The 21,657-nt window shown below is 46.1% G+C and overlaps 1 protein-coding gene across 1 annotated transcript in view; it reads right to left on the bottom strand.

Moving 5' to 3' along the window:
* Positions 1–4,852: 4,852 nt before the first annotated feature.
* DGLUCY (D-glutamate cyclase) overlaps positions 4,853–21,657 on the bottom strand; it is an 80,956-nt gene continuing 64,151 nt past the window's right edge. The window contains 3 exon segments of the mRNA XM_036841277.1: positions 4,853–4,995; positions 4,998–5,070; positions 11,649–11,800. Coding sequence (XP_036697172.1) covers positions 4,922–4,995; positions 4,998–5,070; positions 11,649–11,800 — 299 coding nt within the window. The 3' untranslated portion in view covers positions 4,853–4,921.

The following is a 21,657-nucleotide window of genomic DNA, read 5'->3' as shown; positions in this document are numbered from 1 at the left end:
CTGGGACTTAACTTGGCCACCTCCCCTCTGAAGACAGAACTCAGCCCTGCAGTTTGGAAAATATCAGTCCCTGTCCTTGGACACAGGACCCCTTCTACCCCCTGAATAGCTGCTCCCCACGGTGAGGGAGGGCTTGATCAGTCCCCTCATCACTAGTGAAGATTGCCAAAGCAGGAAGGCCTGTTGTACCCACGCCTTGGGGGGCTCTTCTTACTGTTTGGGTTGTGTTTGGGAAGCCCCACATTTAGTGATCAGCCTTTTTAAGCTGGAGCATCTTCTCAACAGTGGCACCTCCATGTTTATCATGAAGGATTAAATGCATCCTGTTAAAACGTAAATTTGGTTTTAGTCACTTAATCCTTCCCTGGAGTCAGATTCCTGGAGTCCTGGAGTGCTCTGGAAGAATCGATCCTTCTTCCAAACAGACTAAATAAGGATGTTATTGGGGATTAAGACTCCTTTCTTTCCTAAGATAAAAGGTGGAAGAAAAGGTCCATCTGGTTTGGACTGAAGGCGGCAAAAGCAATTAGATTCCTTTCTCATTCACCACTGTTGCTTAGTAAGATGAGGGCTCATCTTCCTGTTTATACACACTGGTCTGTGGTTTGGCCAGACAAGTGTGGGAGAAATTTTCAGCACAGAATACATCCCCATCTGCTGCTTTTCTCTGGCTGGTACAACCAAGAAAGAGCCAGAATCTGGACCTCCTTGGTTCAATGCTTTTCTGAAAAATGTGCTTCTTGCAGCTCATGATTCTGCAGCCTCCAGGAATTCATCTGGCAAGATGATGGTCTTTGATGGCAATAACCCTGGGGTCACAGTGGTGCCCAGTGCTCTGGGGAAATGGTGTGTCAATTCCATTTGCTTTAATTCAACAACTATCAGAAAGACGTTGGTAGATCAGACATTAGATATCAGTGTTAGAAAGTCCTGCAGAGGTCATGATCTCCAATTCCTTCCCTATGAATTAACCCCTGTATATCTGCCCAAAATGACAGCCCAGTTTCTCTGCAAATACCACCAATGACACCAATTCACTACTACCCAAGACAAGTTATTCCAAGGTTGGGCAGAAAATCTTAACTCCTAATGAGCCAAAGTGGAACCACTTTTCCCACTGGCCTTAGTTCTGGCCTCTGGAAAGACATGACCCTTTAGGTACTGGTATTTGAAGAAAATTCTCACATCCTACTTCTCAGTGTTAAATCTCCAAGCTTGTATTAGACAGGGCTGGATTATACTGCAGTAACAAATATACCCCTAAATCACATTGCCTTAAAACATTAAAAGTTTATCTCTTGTTCATGCAAAGTCCGACGAGCAACTACTTTCTGGCAAGTCTTTTTCCCAAGTGATGGCAGTGATTCAGGATTTGTCCATCAAGAGGTTCCATCATGGGGTCTTCCCCTTCCATCCACATAGGCAGGGGAAGCAGCACAAAAAGAATCTCACAGGGGGGTTATGGCCAAGTCTGGAAGTAGTTGGTATCCCTGCTACTTACATTCTATTGGCCAGATCCCAGTCACATGGCCCCAACCTAACTACAAGGGAGACTGGGAAATGTAGTTTTCCTATGTATGCAGGAAGAGGAAGCAGAGTTAGTGAGCATCCAGCCAGCCTCTGACATACAGATCTTCAAGCCACCTCCACTTAGGGTTTGAGCATTCACCTTCTTGTACCTCATCTGAACAATGCCCACTTCTTCAACTGTGGTGCTTGGAGCTGAAGTGAGACAGTCTGTCCAACCTGTGCTGGGGAGAAAGGGACCACCTACCTCACTGTGCTTCTACTGACGTAATGGCCTTTCTGGCAAGCACATCACATCACTGACATATACTGAGTTTATGTGAATTGCTGTTAAGCCACATCTCCATCCTGCCTAGAGCAGTGGTCTTTTGAATCTGAGAGTTAGACTCTGTGGAGCCAGTGGAACCCACATGGAATGGGCAGAAAGTAGTAGAATGCAGTGGGCTGGACTAAGGTGGGGCTGGCAGTCAGCAGGGCCTGTGCAATGAGAGGAAGGAAATGACCTCAGAGGATTGCCTTGCCCAGCTGAGCAATGAGGGGGGCACTTGGCCAGAGGATAGCCGGGGGTTAAGGAGCCCTGACACCCTTCCTGGCTCGCTTAACTTCTAATCCCACCTGCAGAGTCTGTGGGGCATGTGCACCTTGATGTGCCCAAGGTCTCCAGCCTGCCCTTGAACACCCACAGAGCATCCCAGGTACTGCTTACCAGGATCCTCTCTCAATATTCCTAGAAATGCCCAAGAATGCTCACACGCCTCAGGAATCCATCCTGGTGGATACCCCAGCCCATCTCTCACCCTGGGCCTCCCCACTATTCCTGTAGGTCACCTCTTGTCCCCCTGTAACCAGCTTCTCGAGGTCAGAGCCATGCTTACCATGCCACCTCAGATGTGGACACAGGCCTTCTCCAAAGGACAGCCAAGACTAGAGTGAACTTGAGCAAAATTTTACTAAAGGCCTAAGCGGGAATCATATTGTAGAGAGAAAAGCATAAAACTGGATCCTAGAACTCAGAGCTCCAGTGGTCCCTGGGCTGGATCCTGCTAAGGGATCTTCTCCTGGCCCTTTCTTGTACCTTAGCCCCTGCCACAGGGCCACAGGCCTGTCTCTCCCTGCAGGGGGACCTTTGAGTGCTTTGCTCCAGAACTAGGACCTGTACTCTCAGCCTTCTTTGGGCTCCACCCAGGTCTTAGCCTCTTTCCCAAATGACTTAAATCTCTCCCCATAAACTTCTGCCCACAGGGAAGATAACCTATTACACAGTCAGGCTTCAAACTTCTCCATGCCAGAAGAGAATTCTGCTATTACTACTGCAAAACCAAAGGCCCATTAGTGTGTATTCCCCCAAAACATGAGTCAGAAAAGTCCTGGGAGCCTTAGCAGATGATGTTTCATCTCTCTCTAGCCATCAAGATTTCAGCAATGCCAGGATGCACTCTCAATCAGAGGTCCCTATTACATGGAGCTCTGCAGACCCAAATCAGGGACACAAATTGTAACTGGAGGAGACCTGGTCAGTGAGGCTTAGAGCTGAGGTGGGTTCACCGATCTGTGAGAAGTCACAAATGGAGAAGGACGGTGAGCACACTACAGTGGCCCTGATGCCACACCAGCAGGAGCACAGACATGTAGGTGGGGACTCCCCACCAGAATGACAAAGGGATGTCAGGACAGCACCCACCCCAGCTACTTCTGGCCAAAGACTTCACCGCACCGTGTGTAGGGAGCATTGGACGTTAACCCCAGATCACTGAACTACACACTTAGGTTTTGCTGTTGAGTGTACAATTTAATTTCTATAGTATGTGTTCCATGCCTTACAACGTATGCCCCTAAAAGAATCAAACGACATGCTTAAGGAAATAAAACAGGCACAATAAACATTTGGGGCCATAGCTGGGAAGCAGGACTACTATTTCTGAACTCAGGTCCAGCTGCTCACTGCTCAAAAATCAATACTCGAGAGACAAGTGTTGGTAGAAATGGAAAACGTTGCTATTAATCAGAAAGCCTGCTATCTGGGGAGAAGGTGGGCTACTGTCCCCAAAACCAGCACCAAAGATTCTTCTTGGCCTTGAAAGTTTCTAAAGGGAAAAGGGAAAGTAATCTCAGTTAATCATTGAGATAGAGGATCAAACTCATTGGCATGTCCCACTGCGTGAAAGGCTCGCTGACTCCTTGTGATCTTTCTTTAGATGCTACCTCGTTCACATAGTTTGTTCTTGAGATTACTGAAGGGGAAGCTAGAGAAAAGATCTGGTCATCTGTTAATTATTCTTCATTTTTATTTCTTTGATCTACAGAAAGAACCAACAGCTTAGGCATGGTATTTTGTGAGCAAAAGATTTGAAAGGTGTGCTTGGGCCAGAGATGAGTAGAGCAAGGGAGTGCCTGGTTTAAGGTTAGTTACAATATAATTTTGCTAAAGTGACAAGACAAAAGCTCTTTCCTGCCAAAAGCTGCTTACATTACCCCATCTAGATGATCCAGCACAAGATACTGTACTGGTTCAATACGTGAATGTAATGGGACGTGGTAATTCCACTTTGGATTTTGTCGGGGAATGTACAGTGGGAGGTTGTGAAGGAGATAAGGGCAAACCAATGAGCTGTCCAAGAGGACTCTGTGAGTGATCTAAGCCCTGGAAGGTCCTGACCCACCCCCCGGGCTCCGGGAATGTGGCTGCCCTTCTATGCAAGGAGGGCAGAGTCTGGCTCTGGAGTGGGGGGTGAGCTGATAGGGAGGAGGTGGGAGAGGTGTCAGGCTCTGCGGCGGGGGATCAGGATGTAAGGGGGTAAGGGAGGGGGAGGGGCACAGGGGAAGTGATGGAGATAAATCTTTTGCCTAAATAAACAAAATGTTGTTTGAAAAAGAGAGCATTTCAAAGGTATAAATATTTTGTTGGTGGTGGTGATGAGTAAACCTTTAGTGAAGCCCCAGAGTTTCGTAATATACACTACACATTTGTACATTTTCCTGTTTCTTAATTAGCCTGGGGGATTATTCAGGACCCTCTGTGTCTGCCTGGAAGTTTGTTGCTCACTGGCGTCCCCATTAGTGATTGGTCAGAAGACTCTCAGAGCAGACCGCGTGAGTGGCCTGAAGAAACCAGGGTGAGGAGGTTGAAATCAATGCCTCCTGGCACTTAGGAATAAAAGCCAAAACTGGGGGCCCCAGAGGACTGTTTTCCTCGGTCCACATCACCTGCATTACCCGCCGCCCCCAACCCCGACCCAGGAGGTGGGCACGCCGTGACCCAGGCCAGTGTGGAGCACGTTGCTCACCCAGGGCCAGTGTTTATTTGCAAGGCTGTGGTAGCAGAAAGCCGGGGCCCTCAGGGAACTCCTCCCTAGACCCTTCTAGTACGCACCCCCCATGCCTGTAATGCGCACGGTCACCCTTGCGCCATGGTGATGTCTACCAGCTTCTGGCTCATCTGGGCGTGAGTGCCATGGAAGGGCAGCCCGCCACCTCCATGCCTAGGGTGCCCGAGACTCCGCTCTGGACTCCATGCTGCACTGGGATGCCCAACATTTTTTCTTCCTGGAAAGAAATGGGGCAGAGATAGAAGCAGTGGAGGGGGAGGAAAAAGAAAGAAATATATACATTTATAAGTGGAAAAAGAACGTTTGACTTGACATAGTCTCTTTTTTAAAAATGAAATGTTGGTTAAAAATACTAACACCACTGGAAGACTCATAGTGAAAAATAACAGTGTCCTACATCACACCTCATGGGCTCCCCAATCCACTCCCCAGAAGCTGCTACTTTGAACAGTTTGGGCTGTTCCTTCATGTAACTAAATAGTATGTTTTTTATGGAAATCTGCATTTCCTTAACAGACACTAAAGATTCACTTCTGCAGGGGCAGCTTGGCTACTTCCTGCCAACCTAGCCCTGCCCAGCTCTGCATTATCTGCCAATGGTCTTTGTGCCAGGAAGGCCCCTGTTCCTCCTGAGAGTTCCTCCTCACTATTAGCCTCTGTTAGCCCTGTTGCAGTCATCTTCTAGACTTTACCCGGTGCGGTTGTGGGAGAATCTGGAGGGAGCAGAGGCACGGAGAAAATGCAACCCCACCCTGGGCCCAGCAGGCAGAGTGGTTTAGAATCAGACAGCTCTGACTTGGGTCTTTCCTGGCAGGTGTGTTAACCTCTCTGTGCCTCAGTGTCCCCATCTGTATAATGGGGAGGTGGATGATAATAACAATGCCTCCTTAGAAGGTTGTTGTGAGGATTAAATGAGAAAATGTGGGGTTTCCCTGGTGGTCCAGTGGGTAAGGCTCCGCGCTCCCAGTGCAGAGGGCCTGGGTTCGATCCCAGAACTAGATCCCGCATGCATGCTGCAACTAAGAGTTCACATGCCGCAACTAAGAAGTCCACATGCCGCAACTAAGAAGTCTGCATGCCGCAACTAAGAGTCTGCATGATGCAACTAAAGATCCCATGTGCCGCAACTAAGACACGGCGCAGCCAAAATTAATTAATTAATTAAAAAAAAAAGAGAAAATGCAAGTAAAGCACCTAGCATGGTCCTTGGCACACAGTAGGTGCTCATGAAATGAGGTGGATTATTATTGGCAGGCCTGGGTCCCCTGGTCTTTAGCCCAGAGCTTTCTTCCTTTGACTTGCTGATTTTTTTTAAAAAGTGATCTGATTTGCTTCCTTCTATCTCCCTCCAAAAACAAGGTGCCAAAGAACCACTTGTCTAAGCCACTAAGTTGTCTGTCCCTTGTTGAACAGTTCAGGTCCCCCTGAGGAAGGTGGGTCTTAGGTGAAGACACAGGAGAGCATGGTGCCCGAGGGGCAGAAGTCAAGCACAACCTCCTTCTTCTCCTCTACAAACAAAGGAAGGGGACAAAGGGATCTAGAGCAGGAGGATCACGACAGACCAGAGAAGAGTTCTCATCTTCCTGCTCAGGCATTTGCTCATTCATTCCATCACCCACCAAGTTTTATTGAGCACCTGCTTTGTGCCAGGACCTGAACCAGGGATACAGTGGTGAATGTGACATGGTCCTTGCCCCCCACACTCCCGAGCGCGTCACATTCTAGATGACTGATCAGGCAGGCACAGTCCATGGGGATCACGGCACAGAGCAGGGGCCCCCAACCCCATTTATTGAAGTGGCTCAAGAAAGACTTTCTGGAGGAGGGGCAACTAGGACCACAGGTGACAAGAGCAGGAGTGAGCCAAGCCGGGGGCTACAGGGAGCACTCACTGAAAACTTTCCCAAACAAGGGAGAAAGTGTTGGCAAGTATCACCTAGGACCTGTCTCTACTCGCACCTGGCCTGAGAACCTGCATTTCCACTCTTCCCTGGGGCCCTAGGTAGGAGGGAGGCCCAGAGCATTTCCAGGCATGCCTTTTGTCCAAGAGCCCCTTCCAGGGGTACCCAGCCCAGAATGGCATGTTCCATCAATTGTTTGGACTTTATTCTCCCATTTATCTTCTCCATTGGGACATATCCTCTTTTTATGGGACAAGGCTTCTGGGACCACAGGGCCATTTCCCCCTAGCACGCTACCCCCACCATTCACATCCTTCTGGGTCCAAGCAGAGCCCTGGGGGTCCTAAGGGTGCATGAGATCAGTCAACAGCTTAGGAACTGGCTGGCACTCAGCCTCCAAGAGCCACAGGGACCAGCTGGGCCAACGGTGACTGCCTGCAAATTCCCAGGAATCCCTAAATGACCAGACCATCTTCAAGGAGGCCCCACCAAGAGGAGGTGGTGGGGCGGGGAGGAGAACTGACCAGGGAGTGGCTGGAGACAGAGGGCCTGGGGGCTGCCACACCAGTCCAGGCTGAGACAGTGGGGCAGGAGGAGAGGGACAGAGGACTGAAGAGGGCAGAGGCAGCAGGGCCTGGGGCCTAGTTCATTGTGGATGCGGAAAGAGGACCCAGGATGACTTCTGGGTGTCGAGGCTGAGTGTGTGGGTGGTCACTATTGATTCATGCTTGGAGCACAATGGGCTGATTTTCAGGTGATGCCGCTGTTCAGAGTGGGGTGGGAGAAAGGGGCCTCCTGGGAAGTTGGAGCTGTTCTGCATTGTGATCTTGGTGGTGGCTGCATGGGGTGTACGTGTGTAAAAACTCACCCACTGTACACTGAAGCTTATGTGCTTTACTCTGTTCGTTATACTTCAATTTAAAAAATATAAAGAAAGTGGAGTGGGGTGAAAGTGCTGGAAGAGAATGGTGGCCAGGATGAGGCCAGAAGTCATGTTCCTGCCTCTCTGTATCATCCATCCAACCATAATCCATTAATCTATCAGGCTATTCATTCATCCATCCAGCTAGCCAGCCTACCAGCAGTCTGTCCATCCATCCATCCATCCATCCATCCTTAGTCCCTCCTGTAAGGTGTCATCAATCAGCTCTTGGCTCCTGATAAGCTCTGGGAAATGTCCTCCAACAATTTGTTTCACCCTCAAGTAAAACCCCTGGGGCACAGCCAAGGGCCAGAGTGGGCAGGGTGTGCCCTGGATGGTGGTGGCCACCTTCCCTGGGCTCCTCAACCTGGTGCCCACTCCTGCTACAGTCATGATCACATCCCCTGAATATGGGAGGCCCTTCTTATAAGCAACACACAGAACAGAGATGAGGGACATTCCTCCGCTCCTACCCAGCCAAACTTCACCAAAACTCAGGCCACAGCTCTGTCCGGCATCTCTTGATGACCCAGGGGTCCCCATGGAGTGACCCACTGAACTCCAGTATGACGACTCTAGTTATCCCCTGCACAACGCACTGCTTCATGTCTCTGCACCTTCGCTTCTGGGAGTCCTGCTGTCTGGAAGGTCCTTCCCACCCTTTCTCACCTGGCTCCTTATATCCTACTCGCCCTCCAAGACCCAGTCCACTGCCACCTCTTCCAGGCAGTCTTCCTTGAGCTCTCTGAACGAGCCAAGCACCTGTTCTCTGTGTCCCCACAAGCAGTGTGCACAGTTCTATCCCAGCTCCTGAAATTACCTCCCCTGTGGACCCTGGGTTCTTTACCCCTCACTATCTCCCAGAAGAAGCCTGGGCCTGGCCCAGAGGAGAGGCTATACAAAAATGTGTTTGTAATTTTGTTTTAATGATGTTCCCTTTTATTTTCTTTATAAGGGCGGTACATTATTAATATATTTATGAAGACTGGGTGGAAATGTGGAAGGAGAATTTCCATCCCCAGAGGGTAAGCGTGGGGCTGCGTGAACTTGTTTGGCTGGGTTCTGTCTTTTGTGTCTGCATGAGTCAGGAATCATGTGTGAGGCGGCCCTCTGAGTGTTTTTTTCCAATTCAGATCCAGGAAGTGTAAAGAAAGCATAGAAGGCTCTCTGGGCCCCTTTAGGGCAGACCATTTCCCCTGAAAATGTCACTTCAGCTGCGCGACTCCCCCTTTCCCCTCCTCTCCTGCACCCTGGCATGGCCAGAAACTAGGAAACTACTGAGCCACATCAGGAAGAGCTCAGAGTATGGAGTCAGAGAGCCTAGACTCAGCTCTGCCTCTCAGCTGTGTGGCTTTGGGCAAGCCGCCTTCCCTCTCAGAGCCTTAGCCCCCTCCTCTGTAAAGTGGGGATAACAAACCAATCCGGGGAGAAATGGGGGCGGGTGCAGGAGGGAGACAGACACAGAGGCAGAAGGAAAAAGGGAGCAGAAAGGGTGCGAGACAATGTAAAAGAAGGACAGGAAGGAGGCAGGGAGGGGCTCTGGATGCAGACGCTTCGCACAAGCGAGGGGCCCCAGGACCTCAGCTGCTGGCTGGCTGGGGGACCTGCAACTGCACCGGCCCCATCTCAGCTGCTGTCTCCAGGCTCAACGCTCAGGAACCTTCCTGTCTCCTGCATCGCCTCCCCATCTCCCCACGCCAGCCTCTGCCACGACGCTGAGAACCCACCGTCTCGTCCAGGGTCTCAAATGTGGTCCCCGCAGCAGCAACATTGCCTGAGAACTTGTCAGAGACGCAGGTTCTCCAACCCATCTCAGACCCACTGAATCAGGAACCCTGGGGTGGGCCCCACTGTGCGCTTTAAGATGCCCCTGAGGTGATTCCTGCTGTCTGTAAGGTCCTTTAGATGCCTCTAAATTTGGAAGAATCACTGCTTTAATAAAGCACGGCATTCATTCATTCATTCATTCATACACTCATTCATTCAACAAGGATTTACCAAGCACTGGGTTTCCCTCCACTAGTTGCTGGGAAAGCAGATACGAAAGACCTGGTTCCTGATTTCCAGGAGGTTTTTTTTTGTTTTGTTTTTTCCTCATTTACCAATCTATGCCTTTGGTGAGGGATAAGACTGGGGAAGCCTTAAGTTGCATGAGACTATTTGGACTGTCCGGGAGTGGCCTTGTGGTCAGCCTGACGGAACTCGAGAAACCCCTCCCCGAAGCTGACCCGTTCCCTGTGTCCGAGAGCTCCCTCCTCACAGGCTTGGGCAGTAGCTCTGAGGAGAGCAAGCTCTTCCTCACATTGAACCAGAACCTCTGCCTTCTGGCCTGCTTTTGTCTCTCATGCGGCGGAGGACGGTATCTGTGCCCCTCCCCCAGGAAGCTGTTGAGATCTCAGGCCCCCCAAAATCCTCTCTCCAGCAGGCCAAACACCCCAGCTCCCTCTGCTGTTCTCCAGGTGTCCCCAGGCCTCCCATCCTCCTGCCTGCCTGCCCTCAGGCGAAGCTGTCCGCTCACAGGTGAAGTCACCTGTGACCTGGGATTTAGATGTAAAGTCTGGGCTTTGGCCCCATTTCCCGTGATCCAGTTACTCTGGAGAATTCCCCTAGATGGTGCCTGGTACAGATTGACGCGCCAGCAGCTTCTGTCCGGGGTGGGCGGGTCCCAGCTCTGCGAGGAGCACCCGCTGGGGAGGGGGTTTGAGCCTGGAATCGGTGTCACGAGAGCCGCGGGAACCGAGGCCTGAGGTAGGAACAGCCGAGTCTCCAGGGGCCCATCTCGCTGCTCAGGGTCCAGGACCGGGAGCAGAACGCTGGAAGCATTTAGAGGGCTGGCTGGCCTTCTCTCTTTTTGTTTTCCCTGCACGTATATGTGAGTTCACATACGTCAGCCATGCGTGTGCACGTGTGTGTGTGTGTGTGCGTGTGTGTCCTGCCTCTGCACTGGTCTATGGGGAACGCCTGGAACTGCACACAGCCCTTCACAGTTGGCTCTGCAGTCAGAGGAGCTCACTCAAAAGCCACCCAGTGGGACCCTGGTTCCTCGCTCAAAGCCCTCGCGTGGCTCCCTATTACTTCTCAGGTAGAAGCCTCAGTCAGGAGTCGTGGTTTGCTTGGATCTGGCTAATGTGACCTCCCTCTGCCAGGGGTTCTGGCTAACGTGACCTCCCTCTGCCAGGGGTTCTTAATGGCCCCAGACAACTTGGAGACTCTGATGAAACCAGGGATTCTTGCCCAGGAAAATCCACGTATGAAACAATTTTGCAAACCGTTTCGGAGGCTTGCGGACCCCTCTTTGTGGATGCTGGGGTCAGAAGCCGTCCTCTGCTCCTATCACACCCTGGCTTGCTGCCGTCCACCCCGAGAGCAGTCTCCCCAAACCAGCGCTGAGCTGGTCCCCGTCTCCCAGCTTCTGTTCCCGCCGTTCCTCCTGCCCAGAGGCCGCCCCTTCCACTGGGTTTATCCCTCCCAGCCTTCGGCCCACAGGGTCCTCTTCCCACCTCGGGCCCCCACACCTTAGCACCGTGTAGGATGGCTGACGGTGCCAGCGGAGGTTTCAGCGCCCTTGCCAGGTTGTAAACTCCTTGGAGGGAGATGCTAAGGACACCTACAGCTACCGCTATGTAGTGCCTACCATGGGTCAGGTATTCCGTTCTTCTGAGAATGCCGACTGCCCCTATTTCACAGAGGAAGAAAATGAGTCAGAGAGGTTAAGCAACCTGCCTAAAGTCAAATTAGAAGGAAAATGGTCATTTATATGAGATCTTTCATAATGATTTAGAGTCACTAGTAGGTCAAAGTCCAGTCCAGTGGTCGCCTGATGGGAGACCTTTGTTTCAAGGCAGGCTCTGCCTCTGGCTTCTGATGCGCAGCAGTGGTGCTGGCCCCTGGCTTATGGATTGAAATACCGTGGCTACTCCTCATCCGGGGAAAAAGTTGCATCCATGAGAGTTGCCTGCTGGCCTATGTTACCTTAGTGATGGATGGGAGGGCCTGAGTCCAGTTCTGTTCTCCAGGTGCTCTGAACGGCCCAATTGCCTTCCTCGGATAACGTCTATGGACCTCACATGAGTTCAGGATGTACAGCGCACAGGCCAAGGCATAACCTCCCCAGTTAGAAACGCCTGGAACACACACACAAAAAGATTCCATCATAGGATCGCAAAAGTCATGTCATTTGCCTGGGAGGAAGAAATTTTCCTCTACTCTTCTAGGTTCTTCTGGCTGGTCTAACAATTAAATTGACATGAGACAGATTAACAGGAGAAAGTCAAACAAAAGTTTAATAACGTGTATACACAGGAGAAACCCAGGAGAACAGAGAAACTCACCAAAATGGCTGAAGCCCTCACCTTAAATACCATCTTCAGCTAAAGAAAAAAGGATTTTAGGGGCATTGGTTTGGGACCAAACCAGTAATCAAAGACCTAATAAAAACAACATAGGAAATTATTTTGATAAAACATAAAATCTCTTCTTTATAGGCAGACTAATCAAAGGTAAAGAAAAACATTTTATAAATTATCAAGAGCAGACTTTTGTCTTCTTAACACAGAGAGAAAACAAGATTCCAATTTTGTATCAGCTTACTTTTAATATTAAAATTCATTCACTCAATTGAATATATTCTAATCTTTGCCAGTCCTGACCACACACAAAACTCTTTTCTCAGAGTTCCTTTTCCATAAACCTACAAATCCTTTTTTCTTTTTCACATTCAAACTTTGTCCTATGCTTTTCCTCTTTTTTTTAACTTTTTACTTTATTTTCCCTTAACAAAATGCATTCCCATTCTTTATACCTTTTAAAAATTTTCCTTACATATGAAGATGTTTTCCTTATTTATTTTAGTAGTTTTATGGTATATTAATTAGAATTCTTAACCCTTAGAAAACTTAATTTCTAGTGAAAACGAAGAAGTAAGCAATTGTGGACTGTTTGTTATACCAGTATTTTTTTTAATACATTTCATAATGTATAATGTATAATAGACCCAAACATCTTTAGGTTTTTTCTTTTTGTAATAAGAAGACAAAAGTAGGTAAACTTAGACTTATTTAGCAATTAATATTTCAGTATTTTATCTTATTTGGAAATGATCTAGACATTCAATGAATTCCCATCATTTAACTTAACTGAGAAAAACTCTAAAGTTTTAAATTACCAAAAGATTTTCAAAGTTATTTTTAAGTCTTATCCCATTTATATCAATATTTATCTAAATCATTTGTTCCCAACAATTATGTTTAGAGTACTCATGAAAACTTCATGAGACATTAAAGTCAACTATCATCCCAAGCTATTCTTCTTGCTGATAAACTTCGTAACAGACATAACATGAACTTATTTGACTAGTAAACCCAGGTAGAATAAAAGTTTTATATTTAATGCTGATAACTCTAAAGACATGCTTATTTTAATTAAAGCAGTAACTTTAAATTTGCTTTTATTTACTGAAGGTTAATCTTAGATCATGTGAACTCGAAAAATATTTGGGTTAGTCTGTTATATTTAGAACTATTTAATTCAAAGGTGCTTACTTTTAAGCCAATTAGAGTTCTTCTACAAGTTACTTTCAGCAATACCATCAGAAGGTAGAAAAATACCCTATCTATAACATACATGCATAGATATACAGACAGACACAACCAGAGACCTCATAGCTTTCATTTTAAGACTTTAGTCATGAATCAGGTATAACAATATAAAACTCACTAGTTCATAAACATCCGTTGCAGTACGTTAAGTTTATCCACTCATATGGCAAAGGCTTTTTACTATACGTGGAAAAGACTTTTAAGATTTGTATTTGTCCTTGACAAATAATATTAATTAAAGAAGCTGTGAATTAGATTTTGGGTGAGGGAGCACTTCCAGCAGTTAGTAATTTTTTTTTTTTTTTGGCTGCGTTGGGTCTTCGTTGTTACGCTTGGGCTTTCTCTAGTTGAGGCAAGCAGAGGCTACTCTTCGTCGTGGTGCACAGGCTTCTCATTGTGGTGGCTTCTCTTGTTGTGGAGCATGGGCCCTAGAGCACGCGGGCTTCAGTAGTTCTGGCGTGGGGGCTCAGTAGTTGTGGCTCACGGGCTCAGTAGTTTTGGCGCACAGGCTTAGTTGCTCCGCGGCATGTGGGATCTTCCCGGACCAGGGCTCGAACCCGTGTCCCCTGAACTGGCATGCGGATTCTTAACCACTGTACCACCAGGGAAGTCCAGTTAGTACTTTTGAAAAGGGCTTTTTCCCTTTTTTCCCCCCCAGGTTCTACTGATTGATTCCCCAGGCTCAGTCTCAGGTGACTGTGGGCTGTGCTTACATTTCTGATTTTGTAGAGATTTACAAGACAAAGACAGTTGCTTTCAATTCCACAAAGAACTGGGCTACTGCCTAAATGATATCAAAAGGCTGATCTGCTCATCCAACTATATTTTCTTTAAGTTGTTTCTTTATATCAGGGAGAAGATTTCCAATTAAAATGGAAATCAAAAGATTTCTATGTTTTAGAACTTCAGAGATCAATGCATCATGCCTTCAAAAAGTCTTCACAAGGTATTCAATAAAGGCCCTCCTTATGAGTGCTCAAGTCAATCCCAGACCAATTCACCCGAGGGGCAAAAAGCCTCCACCATTGCTCCTATCAGGCCCCAGTATCAGCCCCCAGTTTTCATCTCACATTGTGTGGGCTCAGGCAACACTACTGACTCTCATTAGCATGTCTAATTAACATTGCCCAAAGGGTGGATTTATGTGCCCTGTCTTACAATACCAAGCAGTGGAAACATTCCCCAGGGAGACGCAATGTCTACCCCGACAATACAATCAGGCAAAAGAGACATAACCACCTTACATAAAGCCCATTCAGGGCTTCCCTGGTGGTGCAGTGGTTGAGAATCCGCCTGCCAGTGCAGGGGACACGGGTTCAAGCCCTGGTCTGGGAAGATCCCACATGCCGCGGAGCAACTGGGCCCGTGAGCCACAACTACTGAACCTGCGCGTCTGGAGCCTGGGCTCCGCAACAAGAGAGGCCACGATAGTGAGAGGCCCGTGCACCGCGATGAAGAGTGGCCCCCACTTGCCGCAACTAGAGAAAGCCCTCGCATAGAAACGAAGACCCAACACAGCCAAAAATAAATAAATAAATTAATTAATTTAAAAAAAAAAGCCCATTCAAACATTGCAATTTTCTTACAAGCTCTCACCTCAATTTCATCAACTCTTATATCTTTGACCATAGCCTCCATTAGGACCCCATCAATAAGTCTCAGTCTTACAATACTGGGTAGGAGAAGTGTTCCTGGCCAGACATAACGTCCATTCCCATAAAGCATTCCAGCAACGTTGTTTAACCTCTTCATATAACACCCACTCAAACATTCCGACTTTTATAATCTTATCAACTCTTGTACTTTTTACTTTTCTCAATCTTGTTGTAGCCCAAGTCAGGGTTCCACTAATGGGTTTTGGTACCACAGCTTGTAAGGTTCTGGCATCAAGGAGTTCCAGAAACTTCTCTCCATCCCCCTGCCATCTCCCCACTCTTGTGTAAAAGGCTTTGGGTCTGCCATGAGGGGTTGAGCCAAGGGACCCAGGCCCTTTTGTCAATCTTTAACTCAATTAATCGACCTAATTCTTGCCCCAAGTGATTGTTGGTTAGGTTTCTCATTGTAATTTTTGCCTTCCAGTTTAAAAAATTTCTCCAAACTGGAGTAAGTAGAGTGGACTTGTTTGGAGCCCTTTAATGTTTTGGGGATCAAAGGGCATCCCTCTGGCCTACCTAATCTTAGATAGTGCTGTATTAAAAACCTTTATTTTAATCCCATCAATGTCCATTTTACTTATCCCATTTCTTAATAGCCATCTGAAGATTTCCATCCTGCTGGGACAAGTCCCGTGAGTCTTCCCTTTCTGATTCCTCTTTATACTGCAACTTTCAATATTTGTTTTATTTACCTTCGTAATAACCCTTTATCAAGTTCTACCTTTCTGGGAAGAGTACCTTGACTTTCCCCTTGGTTTCTTCCCATTCTCTTGTTAATTAACCGAATGCTTTCATTAGCATCTGTAAGACCCATGAGGGGAAGCTGAGACACCAAATTTGATAAGGTTTCCCAAATCTTTTTTGTTTTGTTTTGTTTTTTAATTAAGGGAGTTCTTAGGGTTAGCCATTATATTTTTTTGTTTCCACCTTTTAATTTGGTCTTTCCACAGGTGCCAAGAAAACAGCTGTTTACAATGAGAGTTCTCTAAAAAATTTATAAGTTTTTCCGATTCAAAGGATCCATCACCTGCTATTGACGAATAGTATCTTAATAGCAACACAAACCAATAAGTCTTTTTATGCCTTAACCGTGGATGAAAGAGGCATCCCTCAAGAATGTAAAGGACACAGCCCTAACAAGATCCAGAAATTTCACTCCCCAAAATAGTCTAAGAAAGCGGAGACTTTTGCTGCATCACTAATAAAGCAACAAAGGTTGAACAACGAAGGCCCCTTATAGACTGGACCCTTTATGACAAACTCCCCTGAGAGCTGGTGTGGCCACACAAAGAGACGCCAGTCAGAAGCCTGGGTTGTTACCTGGGCTTCTGACCAGTTGGCTACAGCTGCTCAGAATCCCAGTGTATCTGACTGCAAAATGCATACCAGTATGTGTACCCTTCTGATGGCAGAGACCAGAGAGAGTTTTCTCACTGGTCAGCAAACCAAGCTCTTCAGGATGTATAATAAGATGGAAGGAAAAAACTCATCCAGTTTTTTTTTTTCTTATATGTACATTAACAGCTTTAAGCTAAGTCTTGGGTTTCTTGGAGGCAAACTAATACCTAAGAGGGATGTACTGTGGGGCTGAGGATTGTGAGGTATTTTACAGTGTACCTCGTGACACCGAAATTTTCTTGAGGTTGGTGGGTGACCTAGTATTGATCTAACCCATTCCATGAGCGACTTACCCTTTCACGAGTGCCTACTTGAGGTGGTGAGCGCCCTGAGGGCCCTTAAATCCTCAACCCTTGCCCACCAGTGGTGCAGCTGTGACTTCCAAGACATTCCTTAGCAGTAGCTCTTATCTCATGCATATTAACTCACCGTGCGAGTAGTTTGCCTAAATAGACAGTGGTCTGGTGAGACTAGCAAACTCACCAGTCTGTGGGGCCAGCCTGGACAAGCTTAAAGGACCTATGCCTGCGTCCTACCCTATGGAATTTCCTTCTTATGACAAACAACACAATAGAGAGATAAAGAAAAACAATAACCATCTTTGGGAGGAAAAGGATCAACAAATCAAGAGTACTCTGCCAGTTTTCAAAACAAGTCTCTGGGTCCAAGGAACTAGCTCCATAAATATTTCTCCTGTTAATCTAACTTTAGAAAAGCAATAAAGGCCCCCACTACACCTAGCCCGTATTCTCTGCAGATACCTCTCGTTATAGCTCTATTCTGGGAACAGGCCCTTTAACTAAATTCTTTATGCAGTTAAGGGGGAGCTAAAAAAAACTTCCCGAGTCTTCTGTTTTTTAAAAATCATCATCCTCTGTACACCTGAAACTAACACAACATTGTAAATCAACTATACTCCAATAAAAAATTTTTAAAGATCATCCTAAATTAATCCTCATGCCAAGGAGACAGATTTTGGGGTCACAAATTTTGCTCCCCAACAGGTTCATCACCCTGCCTCTAAGCAGCAGAACTCAAAGAATGGTCCCAAGACCAGTGGCACCTGTAGTACCTGGGAACTTGTTAGAAACACAAATTCTTGGGTCCCAGCCTAGACCTACTTAATCGAAACTCAGCAAGGGAATAGGGGAGCAAACTGAGTTTTAATAAGCTCTCCAGGTGATTCTGATTCAAGTTAAAGTCTGAGAACCATTGCTCTAAACCATCTGGGTTATGCACTGTTAGTGACCAGAAGAGAAGAACATTCAAGCTATAACCCTAGGAAGCCATTCCAGAACTCTGCCTTATGGCTAACCTGAATCCCTCACGCTGCATGGAAGCCCACCATCAGAGGGGTTAGGTAACAGCTCCATCATGCTGTGTTGCATCACTTCTTCTTGTGCTTAAAGATCACTCCTAGGTCAGTCAGAAGCCAAAAGTGGGTTTGTACTGAGTATAAGAATTAGAAGCCAACATGCAAAACAAAAAAATGCTGATTGTGCTGTGATGAGATGATAGTATTTTCCGTCACCCTTCACTACCGCCTTTTGAGAATGTCTATAGTATTGTTACATCATCTTTTCAATTAAAAAAGTGAAAGGTATGCTGTATTCAAGCATGGCTAGATCATGCATGGCTAGATCATGGGATACATAGTGGAGATCAGGGAGATGAGGCTGAGAGGATCCCCAAGACCAGGAAAAGGGACTAGACTCGAGCCCATATTCAGGAGCCTGTTCTGGGAGGCCCCCTGTGATGTTCCGCTGCAAACTTTGATCTCTATAGGCACCAAATAGCACAGAAGAATACACCTTTAGGGCCAAGGCACCATTTGCTTGTGGACCCTGTCGTGGGTTTTTTCTCTTCTCACTTCCATCATACCTGTCTGACTATGGCTGGGCCTGACACGTTGCTGACCAGTCCTGGTGTCAAGAACCAAGGATGGAGTCAGCAGGGCTTCTGTGCCTCCTAATTCACTCTCCTTGGGAGATCCACTACCTGCCTACTGCCCCCTCTTGACTGCCCTTCCTGGAAGAAGAACAGCCAATCTGCCGTGACTACCCAGCCCAGGGCCAGCCTGGATGACTTTGAAAAGTCTTCGTCTAATCCTCAGAGAGACTCACTTTCTGCGTGAGGTCAGCGAAGCTTGGAAATAAGAGCTGCCATCTCCTTACTGATTCCAGAGCCCTTGATCTTTCTTGTCTTTGCTGAGCTGAAGGAGCAGACAAACTTCTCTGCTTTCAGGCCCCAGCAGCTCCCAACCCTAATTGCATGGGCCCCTTTCCATCTCTCTCAGACCCAAACCACAGATTTTCATCTGAAACTCTCATTCCAGATAACAGCCCCTCTCTCCCCACTGCCAACTGGGATCACCTTTTCTCTTTGGGGAACTTCACCTGCTGCTAAAATCACATCAGTGATGCAGTTGGCCAAGCCCTTGAGATTTGATCAGTTATACAGAGAACCTACATTCTGGGTGGCAGATAAACTTGAGGAAATCTGAGGACTTCCAAAGAGATTCCCCAGAGGCTCCCTTCCACTGAGATCCAAGACCCCAGGATAAAGGGACTAGTAAATAATAGACCTGCCGACAGCAGGCAAGCTCGGCCCGCCTGAGGGGTAGGGTTTGTCTGGGTGTCTCAGCCGAAAAGCTAACCCAGGGTGGAGACCTGAGACTTAAGATGTTGAACATCTTTTCATATCCTTACTTGCCATCTGTACGTCTTCTTTGGTGAGGTGTCTGTTCAGGTCTTTTGCCCATTTTTAAACTGGGCTGTTTATTTTATTAGTAGTGAGTTTTAAGAGTTCTTTGTATATTTTGGGTAACAGTCTTTTATCAGAAACGTCTTTTGTAAATGTTTTCTTCAAGTCTATGCCTCGTCTTCTCATTCTCTTGACATTGTCTTCTTCAGAGCAGAAGTTTTACATTTCCTTCTTTGAGTTTTATTGAGATATAATTGATATACAGCATTGTATAAGTTTAAGGTGTAAAGCACAGCGATTTGATTCACAAACATCATGAAATGATTACCACAAGTTTCGTGAGCATCCATCAACTCAAATCATCTCATATAGATACAAAATTAAAGAAACAGAAAACAAGTTTTCCTCATGATGTGAACTCAGGATTTACTGTCTTAACAACCTTCACTTATAACATACAGCAGTGTTCATTATACTTATCATGTTGTACATTACATCCCTAGTGCTTATTTATCTTATAACTGGGACTTTGTGCCTTTTGACCACTTTTATCCAATTCCCCCTCCCCCCACTCTTTTTCTCTGGTAACTACAAATCTGATCTTTTCTTCTGTCAGTTTGTTTGTTTTCGAAGTGTAATTGACCTACAACACTATGTTAGTTCCTGGTATACAACATAGTGATTCTGTACTTCTATACGTTTCAAAATGATCACCACTGTAGGTCTGGCTAATATCTGTCACCATACAAAGATATTACATAATTATTGACTATATTCCTCAAACTGTACATTTCCTACCCATGACTCATGTATTTTGTAACTGGGAGTTTGTACTTCTTAATCTCCCTCAGCTATTTCTTTCCTCCCCAACCCCCTGGCAATCACCTATTTGTTCTCTGTATCTATGACTCTGTTTCTGTTCAGTTATGTGTGTTCATTTGTTTTGTTTTTTAGATTCCCCAAATAAGTGAAATCATACAGTATTTGTCCTTCTCTGTTTGACTTATTTCACTTAGCATAATCCCCTCTAAGTCCATCTGTGTTGTTGCAAATGGAAAGATTCCATTCTTTTTTATGGCTGAGTAATATTCCATTATATATACACCACATCTTCTTTATCCATTCATCTATTGATGGGCATTTAGGTTGCTTCCATATCTTGACTATTGAAAATAATGCTGCAATGAACATGATGGGGTGCACATGTCTTTTCTAATTAGTGTTTTAATTTTCTTTGTATAAATACCCAGGAGTGGAATTGCTGGATTGTATGGTAGGTCTATTTTTAATTTTTTTCCATACTGTTTTCATAGTGGCTGCACCAATTTACATTCCCACCAACAGTGTACGGGGTTCCCTTTTCTCCACATCCTCGCCAACACTTGTTGTTTGTTGTCTTTTGATAATAGCCACTCTGACAGGTGTGAGGTGATATCTCATTGTGGTTTTGATTTTCATTTCCCTGATGATTAGTGATGTTGAGCATCTTTTCATGTGCCTGTTAGCCATCTGTATATCTTCTTTTAAAAAAAAAAAAGTCTGTTCTGGTCCTCTGCCCATTTTTTAACCATGCTGTTTGTTTGTTTTTTTGATGTTGAGTCTTGTGAGTTCTTTGTATATTTTGGATATTAACCCCTTATCAAATATATCATTTACAAATATCTTCTCCCATTCAGTAGGTGCCCTTTTGTTGACAGTTTTCTTTGCTGTGTAAAAAATTTTTCGTTTGATATAGTCCTATTTATTTATTTTTGCTTTTGTTTCCCTTGCCTGAGGAGAGAGATGCAAAAAATATATTGCTAAAACTAATGTCAAAGAATGTACTGGCTATGTTTTCTCCTAGAAATTTTTTGGTTTCAAGTCTTCCATTTAAGTCTTTAATCCATTTTGAGTTTATTTTTGTATATGGTATGAGAAAGTAGTCCAGTTTGATTGTTTTGCATGTAGCTGTCCAGCTTTCCCAACACCATTTATTGAAGAGGCTGTCTTTTTCCTATTGTATATTCTTGCCTCCTCTGTCATAGGTTAATGGACCATATAAGTGCGGGTTCATTTCTGAGCTCTCTATTCTGTTCCATTGATCTATGTGTCTGATTTTGTGCCAGTAACATACTGTTTTGATTACTGTAGCTTTGTAGTATAGTTTGGGGGGCTCTCCAAGATCAGCAAGTGGGTCTGATCCAGGCTCCTTTCAAATTGCTGCTTCCGCCCTGGGTCTCAGAGTGTGTGGTATTTTGTGTGCTCCCTTTAAGAGCAGAGTCTCTGTTTCCTACAGCCCTCTGGCTCTCCCGAAAGAAACCCCGTTGTCCTTCAAAGCCAAGCATTCATAGTGTCTTCCCAGTGCAGGATCCCCAGGCTGGGGATCCCGAGGTGGGGCTCAGACCCCTTGATCCTTGGGGAGAAGCTCTGTAATTGTAATGATCCTCCCATTTGTGGGTTGCCTACTTGGGTATAGGTCTTGACTATACCACATCTTCACCTCCCTTCCCATCTCATTGTGGTTCTTTCTTTATATCCGTAGTTGTAGAAGATCTTTTCTGCTAGTCTTCAGGTCGTTCTCACTGATAGTTGCTCTGTAAATAGTTGTAATTTTGGTGTATCTGTGGGAGGAGGTGAGCTCAGGGTCTT

The sequence above is a fragment of the Balaenoptera musculus genome, chromosome 2, assembly GCF_009873245.2.
Source record: "Balaenoptera musculus isolate JJ_BM4_2016_0621 chromosome 2, mBalMus1.pri.v3, whole genome shotgun sequence".
Classification (NCBI taxonomy): Eukaryota; Metazoa; Chordata; class Mammalia; order Artiodactyla; family Balaenopteridae; genus Balaenoptera; species Balaenoptera musculus.
This window is presented reverse-complemented; position numbering and strand designations above follow the sequence as displayed.